Raw genomic sequence first — 12,953 nt, 5'->3', positions numbered from 1 at the left:
CACGCGCACACACATACACACACTCATTCACACACACGACCCCTCAGTAACAATAGCGTCATCGTCAGGCTGTTACACTGACAACGGATAAATCTATAAAATCTGCCCGATACAGCACATTTATAGAAAGCCATGATATGTAACATAATATCATTCAAGAAGCAGGCTGACATGTCTGATTATGAAAGCAAGCAGTCACGCACCCACAAGCACGATCAAACTATATTGATTACTGGAATAACAACAAAGCATCCATTATGGATCCTCTTGTCCTTTTTGTGTATGAGATTCAAGCAAAGTCGAGTAATCAAGGGCATTACAGCATTCCTGGAAGATCTCAAGCAGCAAACAGAACAGGCATCATCAATAAACCACTATTTTCTACAGAAAAATGGCTCAGGTTTTTAAGCCTATAGCAGTTTCACTTCTACATAGGATTTATGCACAAAATGATTATTAAAAATTAATGAATAAAGGATCATAAATTCTGGCTTAAATCACCAGCGTACATACTTATAACCTGACAAGACACACTGTAATTGTGACGGTATTTTTAGCATGTTAGCTAAGCTACATTATACCATTATAATCAGCATTAGGCATTACATCACAGCCATGTGAAAGCGAGGCAAATAAGTGGGAAACGGCTTCAAAGGGAACATTATGTTCTTGCTGATTATTAGGCTCAAATGCCAGTTTCCTATTTGCATCAGATGAGTCATCCGTTGAGACATCCAGTTTCATGTTGGGACTGATTCATGGGTAATGCTTTAGTGAGACCCCAAGAGCCCGGTGCAAGAATCAAACTATCACTGACACTTAATGGCACCGTGTACATGATGAATTCGCCAGACAGCCATTCAGACACACACTGCAATGATCCTTAAAGCTCCTGAGATACACAGCCTATTACGATCTGAACTGAGGGATAAGAAGGTGTCAGAGGGGCTGTGGACAGTAGTTTGATGCGACTCAGTTATTTAAAAACATTACCAGCTGAATTATGTGATTTTTGCAAAGCTGCCTTTGTTGTTGTCATATTCGGAAAACAGAGCTGTTGTACTGTAGGATGGTAATGCGTTGGCATACACACTGCCATTACCTCTAGCCTTCCTCTATTAGTGTGATTCTCTGCTCATTATATCGGGAGGAATTCCAACTACATACTGATGAATTACTCCAGTCAAGACAACACTTGTTAAACCAACCAAAGGACAATAAACATAAGCTGATTTATGGTGGCGACTGGACACACATACATAAACATTCAACACAGCAGCCCAGAGAATTGGAAGCACCACAATAACCTGTTGGAATTAAGAAATGTTTTAAAAAATAACCTCAAAAAAGACTAAAAGAAATTGAGGTTTCTGCTGCCGCTCACCTAGCTGCACCCTCTCCCGTTGGACATCCTTGAAGTTGAGTCCGCTGGTTAAGGTGCTCTCTCGGTAGCGGTGGAGGGCCTCCCGCCTCCCATTGGTCCCCAGCTCCCGGAGCACGGAGGATTTGAGAGGCTCGGCCTTCAGACAGTGGGTCCATCCTGAGAAGTCTGGTACAGTCCACTTCACTAGGTCCTCCAGCCGCACAATCACCTTCTCAGACACTGCAATTACTTCATGCTGAAAGGAAGCAGAGCAGAATCCCAATTACAATCAGAAGCACATAAAAGGAGTTACGTAAAGGCAGCTGTGCCAAGGTCATGGATATGAAAGAGTACTGTTGGATAGAAAAACAAACATTTCAAAAAACACACATCTGCAGGTACACATGACACAAATAATTTTTGCACAAACAAGTTGGGAATAAAAGAAAAGTAATAGTAATAAAAAACAAACTAATGCCAACATGCCATTCTGATTATACATTTTTATATTTATCCATATAATCTTTTCAACTTTGAGTATTAGAATTAATTTGATAGGTTTTTGTTATGTGTTTCCCCAGAAGTATGGAGCTCCTTTACTTAACTAAAAGTACAAATAAAATAGTCTAAAAATAAAGAGCTAAATTTATTTAAGAAGTACTCATTATGCAAAACGACTCGATAACAAGTGTTATTTATTATAATATATTATATCGTTCTGATCTTATCACTAAAAGTATACAAATTCTAGAGACTTTACTACTGCTGGGTCGATTAATAGTATAGTACTGTGTCTTATATACAATATACATATATATATATTTGGGTTTTTTTTAGACAGCCTAAGTTAGTCAGGAAAAGGTGAGAGAAAGTGGGGATGACTCAGACTCAAACCGCTAGTTGCTGCAGCAGGGACTCTCATAAATGTAGTAAAGTAAAAAATATATATTATTTACCCTTGAAATGAAGTGGAGGGAAGGCATAAAGTAGCATAAAATGGAAATACTCAAGTAAAGTACCTTAAATATATGTACTTAACTAAAGTACTTGAGTTAATGGACTTAATTACATTCCACCACAGGAATGTCCTATACAGCCATGTATGGCTGTATAGGACAAGCATAAAACAGGATTAAAATAACCACAAAGATCAGAATCAGAACTAGTAGAGGAAACAGGACAAACAACAGAACGTCCTTATTTATCAACTAAATTGGTATGTGCGTCAAGTAGCATTACGGCTGTGGATGCACATTAATGTAAGTAAATTACAGCACCATGAATATGGATGATGTGGATGATTGCTGAATTGAATTTATGCCAGCAGTTAAATCAATGTCAACGAGGACGTAGATGTTTTTGGACTTTTTGATTAGCATTTAGGAAGGCAGGCTCCCTGATATTCACCGTGAATGTTGAGATTTTATTCTGTTAAATCAGAAGTCACACTCTATGGCTATGATAGCACCTGCAAAGCGTAGAGGAGTAGAAGAAATGTCATTTGCTACAGTGAGAGTGTAATGAAGGAGCAAGAGAAAGCTGTGAGCCAGTGGTCTCCCTGACAAGCAATAAAAATAATGTGACACTGTCAGGAAACTATAAATGTAAATCTATAACAGTGATGCAGACGGCTATGGTGGTTTTGTGTACCTACGATCGGCTTACTTAATAAGATTTGCTCTTTGTCCAGTATGTACTATGTGCCTGAGGTTGATTCAACTCCTTTTAATAACTCTCATACTCAAAGAACTGCAAGTCCAATGGAGAGTGAAGGAAGCAGAGATGGTTCAATGTGTTTCCATTTGAAGGGCTAATGGCTGAAGTGTTTGTTACCAACAGAGTGGAGTGGTGTTCTGGAAGATGGCTGTTACAGAAACGGGGGAAATCTGGAGGACAGATGTGTACAGGCAGAAACACAGACACACTGAGTAGGTCTCTGATGTTTACCTTGGTTATCTCCAATTTACCAGGCATCTGGCTAACTGTACACATTTCCCCTAAAAGAGCCTGTATATTACTGACATTAAAATAACATTCATTTACTCTATATTGACATGTTTACACAATGTATGTATAAAAGTAGAGAGGGTGGCCGCAATAAAAGCTACACCTATATGATCTAATAAAATACAAACCCAGTAAATCCTTCCTTTGTAAAGCTTAAAATGTCAGGTTTTTCAAATCTATGTTTTAATGGATTATTTCAAAATGTTCCTGTTATTTGTCGCCAGATTCTAAAAACAAAGACGCGACTTTTCAGCATTTCAGATTCTCTCTTAGTGTTCTGTCTATACAATTACCCATATTCAGTTTTCACATCATCTGCAACTACAGGCATATCAAATCCCAACCAGTTGGAGACAGTATTTCCTTATAAAGGAAAAGCCTGCGAGGGATAGCTTGATATAGCTGTGCCTCCCTCACTAAGTAGAAACATCAAACATGGGTTTTCGGTCTTCTTATAATGAGCTGTCTTCAGCTGTCAAGTGGTGGCGGGTGGTTGTAACCGGCTTTCCATGCAATGAAAAACTGACTGCTGTTTCTGCCTTCAGAAAAGCAGGCCATTTGAATAATGCAGAGCAACAGTAAATAGCATTCAGCCTTCAGCCAAAAAACATATTGTACTGTATCTCTATAGAATTAGCTACTGTACTTTGATGCAATCTACTGACAGCACATCGAGAAACAAAACCATGAAATATTTCAGTTGAGTCCATTTGCAACAAAAATAATGCACAGAATGGTCTGCCGCTGATGTTTGAGTCCAACAGCAATACTTACAGTAATTCAATAGCACACCAGAGCATACACACAGCAACAGCAAACCTTAAAACGTACAGCCATTCCCTCTATATCAATCAGCTGAATGACATGGTGCCCTGTGTGAGTGTCAACAGATCCTGTTTGGGGACTTTTTCGGCTTGAGAGCAAAACACAACAGGTGAGAGCAATTCAGCAGCTGTCAACACAGTCCAGAATATAATCAGTCTATGAACGGAGCCAAAGCAGGCTACATCCATTCTGTTTTTTTTTTTTTTTTTTACTTTACAAACCAACTTTACACCAGCTGAAGTCTGTGGGCTGCTGTGGGGTGCAGCACATACAGTCAGGAAGCTGACTGCTGGCCTGTGGTTTGCATAAGTCATTATATTTGATTGAGAAATGTTTAGGAAAATACTGTAGAATTAAGAAATGTGCTGTGTTTCCATGTAAAGGGTTTCTGAGAACCAGCCAACCCAGCCAATTACTGAGAAACCATCACAACAACAACATTGCGTCAGCCTGGTTTTCTTCTATGAAATAAAAAAAACAGAAGAATTTCTACCAATAATGTAAAAAGACTAAGGGATACAACCAATGATTGTCTTCATGATCTTATAACTTGTTAATTAAATTCATCTTTTAGTTTATAGTCAGAAAATAGTGAAAAATGAATCCAAAGAGATGACTTCAAATTACTTGTATTTTATAAACCAATCAATTAATCTATAAAATAATTGGCACATTGATTGATAATCAAAATAAACATTAATTGTAAGCCCCATGTTTTTGAGTAATGATTAATCTATAACTGAAATTGTTGTGGATTCCTTTACTGTCAAATCAATTAATCGACTAATTGTTCCAGCACTCTACCAGGAGTAATCACTGCAGCAGCATTCATCAGCATTGCAGGGGTCTTCTACTCACTACTTGGATTTTTTTGTTTCAAAGATCTACTTTAGAAACTTGCTCTTCTGTAAATGCCGCCAATCCACACTGTCCTGTCATTTCGAGTTAGGCAGCTGATAGCTAAGCAAAGCGGCAGACACAGCCAGCAGGCCACTTGATAATATAGGTCAGAGGACTGCAAGCCCACAGCCAAGAGGTGACACTCCACATCAGCAACATACCAAACAGTCTGGTGTCATTTCACTGACACTTCCTACACAGATGCATTAAGACCATTTATACACTCTGAATGCTACACTAGATGTCTTAATGTACTACCATAATTCTATCTTGGGTATGTCAATAAACGCGCACAGTCACTAACTGCTCATTCTATGATTGAGTTAAAACGCAAGGTAACACATTAACAGCTGAATGTTACATTCTGTCTCCATTCTTCTATCAATAATTCATGTTATTACTGCAGCAGCATGATATCTCCAAAAACATTACTGAGTGAATTTATTGCTATGACTGCACAAAATGGACTGAAAGTTGAAAAAAACAGACTTCTGCTGCAAAACTGTAGATAACTCTGTTCCAGCAACCAATGACTCCAGCAAGCTCATTGAAATTAAACTCACTAAAATCCATATCATTGAATTTATACGGATGCGGCAGTGTACTGGTGGCAAAACAGTACATAAGGGACATTCCCAATTCTATATTCAGTGATCCAATTAGAAACAATGCACCCTGAAATATTCCATATCACTCTGAACAATTCCCTGCGAGAAATCCACGCCACTGTGCGCAAACAGTGAGGGAGACATTCCTGACTGTCAGCGTTCTGCGGTGGAGCGTCTCATCGCTCGGACAGGACTTTCAGCTTGGGAGTCAAGGGGTGCCCGCTCCCAGTGGGTGGGTGTCTTTCTATACTGTGGGTACACACACACACATACACACACACACAGTACTCCTGTCATGCTGGGAAGGTTTCAGGCTGCTGCCTCAGAGAGGTCAGCACTGGAATTCCTAAGGCCAAAGGAGATTAGTAATTGAGTAATGGACATGGTGACATGGACAATGAGGAGACAGAAAGGAAGAGAGAGCAGGAGAAGGAAGGGAGGAAGAAGGAGAGAGAGAGAACGAGGGTATGAAACACAATATGAGTTCATTATCTATCTCCCCTCCCCATGACTGACCTTGGCTTCAGTGTCCCAAAACAAACTTATCTGGGAATTAAAAAGGAGCTCTGGGGAGTAAGTCAGGGACAATTGAATTAGAATATGTTTTTTTTGAGATTGCCTCAAGACTAGAAAGAGTTCAAGGTGCAACATTTAAAAGGTGAGAATTATTGTACATAATGTTCTGCCACCTAATGCATGCAGTTTATTCATATGCATAAAAGTTGCTGTAATATCTGCAGGGTGCTGAACTCATCTTTTATTCACTGATTCCATTAAGAGATTGCTTTTACATGAGCTGGGGTGATATATGAACTTAGCATTCTTTCGCTGTTGTAATGACAGAGAAAAATAGCGAGATAACAGGAGATTTCAAAGCCTCTCTGAAAGTGGGTGAGGCATCCATCATGTAAGGTGACACCACAAAAAAGCTGCGTCAGCTCCCTCGGATCACTGCATCTTTGTACTCTTGTATTTTGGCAAATGCACAAACAGACAAAAAAAAAAAAGACTAAATGCGAGATGATTCTACATGCTCTAAGAAACCGCTGTTAAGAATGAAAAATATTGGCTGGAGTATTAAGCAAGAGCTTCTCGTCTGTGGCTGCATTCTCCTCAAAGGTTATAATAACGATCCACTGTAGCTGGGGGCACTGGAGTCATGCATCAAGGCAAATGTTTGCCTGTTCAAGTGGTTAGTCAATGCACAAAGTGGAAAAAAGTGGAGTTAAAGAGCACCAAAAGGCTCTTGTGTGTTGACAAACCGGGCGCTGCTGTAACATATTATTACTTAGGCGGCAAAGACACAAAACAGTTTGGTGAAAAGAATCAGAAGATTGTGAAGGACAAGAATGACTACTCCTAAACCAATGGGAAATGTTAGCAGGGTTTTTTATAGCCTTTGAAGTCCAGGGTATTCCATTTTAAAGGTTTTAAATTACACTATCCTAAAAAGCTGGTAATAATTTACATGCTATTTCAGCAATGGTGAGGAATTCACTGGAGGGCAGTGTTCAGAGTTAATGACTTGTTCTGCGGCAGGAGGAGGCACACATGCGCGCACGCCACACATGCACACTAAAAGAGAGACACCCCCCCCCCCCTCTTTAAATTCCTGCCATTGTTGTGTGAATGGAGAGATTTGGTATAATGCACATACTGGCCAAGACAAGGCAGCAGTATAGATGTTCTAAAAAGATCACTGTAAAAATGTGCTATATCACATTTACACTCGAGTCATTCAGCAGAACGACCTTATCCATCAAAATGCTGGTCGCATATCTAAGCCACTTACACTTAATTCAACTAGCATCCCAGATGCCTGAATTACCCATTCAGGGTTTTTCCCTTAGGAAAAATCAAAGAAGCAGCAAATGAATACAATCTAATTTCCCTACAAGCTGGCTTTCCAAGCACTGAAACACATGCATGGACTACTGCCATGTACTGAAGAAATGGCTCTGGATGCATGCCAAAGTGTTTTCCACAGCAATCAATACTGGCCTACTGCTGCAGTCCCCAGCCTGTCAGTGTGTGTGTGTGTGCGTGTGTGTGCCAAAGCCTTGTCAGCTAGAGGGACAGAATAGAGGAGAAGAGAGGTCAGATGAAATCAGAGGTGATGATAATAGCACATTAATATAACATGATCCAGAAATATTCTCAGCGGTCGTGAATTCCCATTAAGAGCGCCTTGCTGTATTTGCACTAAAGTGGGATATATAGTATAAGATAAGCATAAGCAATTAACCGCCTGTAGCCAGAGTGTACAATAAGTAGGTGTTGTGTGGGGTGAGCTGTTATCCACACACACTATACAACAGCTCTCTCCTGTAACGAGGGAGTCCAAAAACAGACAGTGCTACAGCCGGTGAGCAGTACCAGCAAGAGAGGCAGGCCATTTGGAGTGAGAAGAAATAATGTGTCACTCAATGAGTTTTAAAACACATGTGACTGTTTAGTCAGTGGCAGTTTGCAGGCAGACAAATAGAGCAGAGGCCCCAATAGAGGGTTTGTCATAATGGGTGAGCAACTCAACACAAAGCCTGTTTAAAGAGCAAGCAGAGCTCAACTGGTGGGGGTAAACACTGCTTGTAAGGCTGAGATACAATGAAAAATAGAGCTTCCTCCACATATGGACTTAATAATTAACTCACAATAAATAGATTAATACATTTTCTCTGGATCTGTTTATCAACTATTAAGCAAATGCAGGCGCCAAGAGGTAGGTTTAGTCAATGAATCATTATTTCTATTTCCAGCCAAAGCTGACTGGATTTAAAGCTGGCTGTGTTTAAAAGGAATTGACCTCCAACCCTGTGACAGAAGAAAAACAAGCACAGTAGGTCACGGGCTGGTTCCTCTTGTCACTGCAAAACACGGCAAAACACAGCGCATGAGAGGCTGAGAGCAAACAAATACCTGAGAAATAACCAGGAAATTACATCATACCTCGGTGCTGAGAACACAAGTGAATCAGTAATCCAATTCCAGTGAGCTAGTTCAATATAATGCTGTTCTGACTTCTTGAAAAAGTTGTGCCTTTTGGTATTTGGAGGATATTGGCTTCAGGCTTAAGATAATAGCGATCTACAAAGATATGAGGTGTGATCTCAGACAGAAAGGGAGCAAGACAGCACTGGCTGTTTATATGTTTAATGTCAAATACTATGTCTGTTATATGGTGTGTGAAAATAAGAGTAAATCTAACATGATCTAAGAATAAATGTCATGAGCCTCAGCGACAGCAAGTTGTGGATTTACCTCGAGAAGCTGCTGCCTGTGCTCATTTGGCACTAAAACCTTGTGAAACAGCACTTCCTGAGAGCTCTATGTTATCAAGTTCATATCTGTATGAGTCACTGGGCTAATTTGAACTCCTGATTTTTAGCCAGTCAATTACAGATTTACAGTTCAGTGTAACTCCACAGCCATTAATCTGTTTTTATACGCTAGCAGAGTACTGGAGAAAAATGACTAATGTGAGGTTTATAAACTCAACTTCCCCATGTGGCTAAAAATGAACTCTTTGCTAATGTTTACACTTTAGAAACAAATACTCTTTTCACACATACATTACTCAGGCGCAGAATTTAACAGCCGATGAGTTTTCATTTTGCAGCTTTTTTGTGAGGCTGGTTTACCCTTCCTGTTTGTTTTTTGGATTATGGGTTGCATCTGTAAGCGCTCCTAGCTGACTCATGCAGTGCAGATTAGTGTTATGGGGCAAAGTCAGCGAGAATCTCAATGAAGGTCATAAACTGACTTGGAGTTGTCAGGACAATTTCCACTGTGTAATATACAGTAAGTAGTCCGATTTGCTGAGAGCGGGAGGTTTGACAAGCCCTTTAATTGAGGTCAGCCTGCAGGCACCTACATTGCACTTTAAACACATCATCCCCAAATTATATTATTTCATAGTCTGGCTTATTCTATAATCACAGTACAACTTCAAAGCAAGTGCATCAGTCAGTCTCATGGTGCTTGCAGGATTGTGTGCTGTGATGCAAGTCGCTGCATAATTCATGCAGGGAAATTGCTCTTATGATTTTTTTATCAAATGTACAAACTGTATTATCCTGTGTTTCACTTTACAATCCCAATTCTTTGAAATTTGATTTGCATTGGCTCAGCAGCCCTCTTGGTAGTTAATAAAATATTTTCCAGATATACCCAATGGACTGGAATGTAAGCACTTTGCAATGCAAATAAGTCTTTGGGAAAGGGGAGGAGCTGATGTGTCGTTGCGCAAGTGTGGCCTCAGAATCGGCGATGCATGCACTCAAAGTAATTACTAAATAATTGCAGCGTGTTAAAGGCTAAAGCGAGAGGGCTTCAGGAGATGATACCCGTTCATAAAAGAATTCTGTCACAAAGATGATAGCTTGTCTAAGCGGCAGGCCATAAATAGCCACCTTTTCTCATGAAAGGGAAATGTGATAGCCACTCTATTACTCAAGAGGAAAGAATGTAAGTAAACCATCAGCGGAAGAGTCGAGTACAAACACGGCTTTGTCCTTCCCTATAAACAATATAACAGCAGCAGAGAATAATTTCCATCCAGCCGCAAGTGATCAAAAGCACAGAGTAGTAATTAAAGTCCTGTTGTCGCTGGCGGAGGAGAATCAGAGAGAAAACAACACATCATTTGTTTTACAGCCGGTGAGAAAAAACTCCTCGATATCAGAGTAATGCCATTCAGTGCGGCGATGTAACCGGATCACAAGCGCCACATATGGCCACAGTCAATCATAACTATTGCCTTTCTGTGCCAGCAACGGCGTAATGTAACACAGAGGCGTTTTAAGTGCTGCCTTAAATGTGAGCTGACAACCTCACATTGTTGAGGATGGAAATGTCCACATGGAAAATTATGCAAAGCTTGGAGAGTAGTTAAAACGTGTCAGCGCTGGCTTCTTTTTTTTTTTTTTTGCTCTGCCACGCTTTATGACTCGCTCTGCCTCTTTCAACATCAGGCGGCATTACAAAATATCTAATAACTATCGCACCGACCGATCTGAGCCAGGTTGACCCCATGCATTCATTACCGTTTCGCAATTTCCGCCCATATGTCAGTATTTGACACGCTTTACCAAGAAATGAAATGACAGAGCCTAGGCGCAGGATTCTTGCGGATTTTCCCCTTTATAACACAATTAACCCCATAGAGCGCAGCGGCAGCCTTATTGAGCGCAGCTGGACAAGTGCACATTCAGCAGTTGACATCACAATAGGCAAACAGGCTAAAGTAAAAACCGGAGAACAAATACCACTGTGGGTCAATCCTTTTACCGCTCGGATACATCAATGTCACTATCAATACATGCGTTTATGAACGCCTGCCACCGGAGACTACACATCCACTGCCAACTCTTAATGCAGTAAAGATGCTGTTTAATAAAAAAAAAATTAATCGCGAACAAGCGAGGACACAGAGGATAAACACGAACAAACACCAATCATTTACCATTATTCACCAAGCGATTCATGTTCCTACCTCTCCGTGGGTGACCGTCCTTCCCTGGGGAGTATCCTCGGGTAGAAAATAAAGTTTGGAGCTTGATAAAAGTTGCTTGCTTGTTCTTTCTTCCCAGAGCAGCTGAAGCTCCGCTATGCAAATAGGATCCTCCGGTTTACATCTGACGAAGAAAAAGTCTCCGAGAGACAGAATCCTCGGTTTGCCGTCCCGGTTAAATTTAAAGGCTTTATAGAATATATATGGTCCATGTAAACCGCAAGACGAGCCCACCCACTGTAAGGAAAAACACAAATGGAGAAAATTAATGAATGGCTTATCAGCTCATTTGGTAAACAAATCGTAGCGAAGTGCACATAAACATTTTCAAACATCCTCTGCGTAAATACGCACGATTGGCAAACATCACACTCGGATATCTCAGTTTTCGCCACACAATTAGTATCATGTAACTATTTTTAGATGTTGAACATATGACACAGATGTGGTCATATTAAATGTAATGTGTCAAAGTTTTGTGGATCAGGCACCTGAGTACAGTTTACAGTAGGTGGCGATTAGCGCAATGCGAAAACAGAATAAATCGACGGTTGATAACAAACGTTACCTTCAGTGAGTTCGGCTCCATCTCGACGTTATGAATTGATTAAACTCAACACGCTCTCCAAACTTGGTGGCTTGAATGGATTGCGAAGGTCCTGCAAGGAACATATTTATGTAGAGTTTAAAACATCGTGTTTTAGTCGAAAGAGAGCCATCAAAAAACACGTTTCGTGGCAAATTCGCTGGCAGAAATATTGTATGAGTCCTGGTGTTTATTTGTTGGAGTGAATGTGCGATGGTGATTTTTTTGGCGAACTTCTATTAAACCCAATCACGTGGTGAGGCAAAATATTAGCATATAACTATAAACATGTGAATAATTTTCAACCAACAGAGAGCAGTAGTTGTGCACAAACATAAAAAACACCCTTTGTGCGTCATGGGTTGCCTTTAAAAGCGCAATTAGTCCCAATATTCTGCGTTTATGGGCTTTTCTAAGAGTGTGTGCCTTCCAGGACTTCTGTAAAAGACGTTCAGTATGAAAGCACATTTCTCACAGTAATGACACTGAGGCGCTTGCTGTGGATGCCTTCAAGAAACAATGTTACATGAAAGTTAATAGGGCTATCAAATGATTCCTCAAAAGGCAATGTGGGACCCGTGAGGTGCCGGCTTTTTTGCTTTCAGCGGAACTTGCTATGCGTTATGGCTCAGGCGGCGCGCGGGTTGGCTTTAATGCTGAAAATAATGGCCTTTATATATTTTGAGGCGAGCATGAAAAGACAAAAATTGGCCGAGTTAGAAAGCGGGGCGTCACGAGACAGAATTCACGAGGCGGTCCATTATCCGGACATAAATCATCTTAAAAACGCTGCGCTGACCTTGTGAAGACAGCGGGGTGTGTTTGACACGGGTTAACGCATTTACACAATCAAAGACCCTTATATAATTATGTTGATTAATATTTATTACTACAAACACCGGGGGGATTTCAGAGGTATTAGGAAACCAATATGAAACTATGACTTATTAATTAAAGCTGTGACATTAATACGAAGTTACACAAACTTCGCGGTTCCTATTTAGATGTGCGGACTCATTGTCCTGTACGTCTCCGCTGCTGAATGTGTCAGCTGAATTTTATCAGCCTGTCTGGAATTATTCACGTATGGAGAAGTACCCGCTCAGTCCACAGCGCTGTGCTGTTTCCCGACTGTCATCCACCCTTTGGCCTGCA

At 40.5% G+C, this 12,953-nt stretch overlaps 1 protein-coding gene across 1 annotated transcript in view; it reads right to left on the bottom strand.

Annotated features, from left to right (window-relative positions):
• The window catches only part of arid5b (AT-rich interaction domain 5B), a 71,952-nt gene extending 59,966 nt beyond the window's left edge, over positions 1 to 11,986 (bottom strand). Inside the window, exons 1-3 of the mRNA XM_035663171.1 lie at positions 11,781 to 11,986; positions 11,195 to 11,449; positions 1,385 to 1,619 (exon numbers count right to left, since the gene is read on the bottom strand). Coding sequence (XP_035519064.1) covers positions 1,385 to 1,619; positions 11,195 to 11,449; positions 11,781 to 11,801 — 511 coding nt within the window. The 5' untranslated portion in view covers positions 11,802 to 11,986. The remainder of the gene's footprint in view (positions 1 to 1,384; positions 1,620 to 11,194; positions 11,450 to 11,780) is intronic.
• Positions 11,987 to 12,953: the final 967 nt, after the last annotated feature.

This window comes from Morone saxatilis, unplaced genomic scaffold, assembly GCF_004916995.1.
Source record: "Morone saxatilis isolate NCDOM2014 unplaced genomic scaffold, NCSU_SB_2.0 Contig19, whole genome shotgun sequence".
NCBI classification, from domain to species: Eukaryota; Metazoa; Chordata; class Actinopteri; family Moronidae; genus Morone; species Morone saxatilis.
Note: the sequence above shows the minus strand (reverse complement) of the source record. Positions and strands in the feature narration are given on the sequence as shown.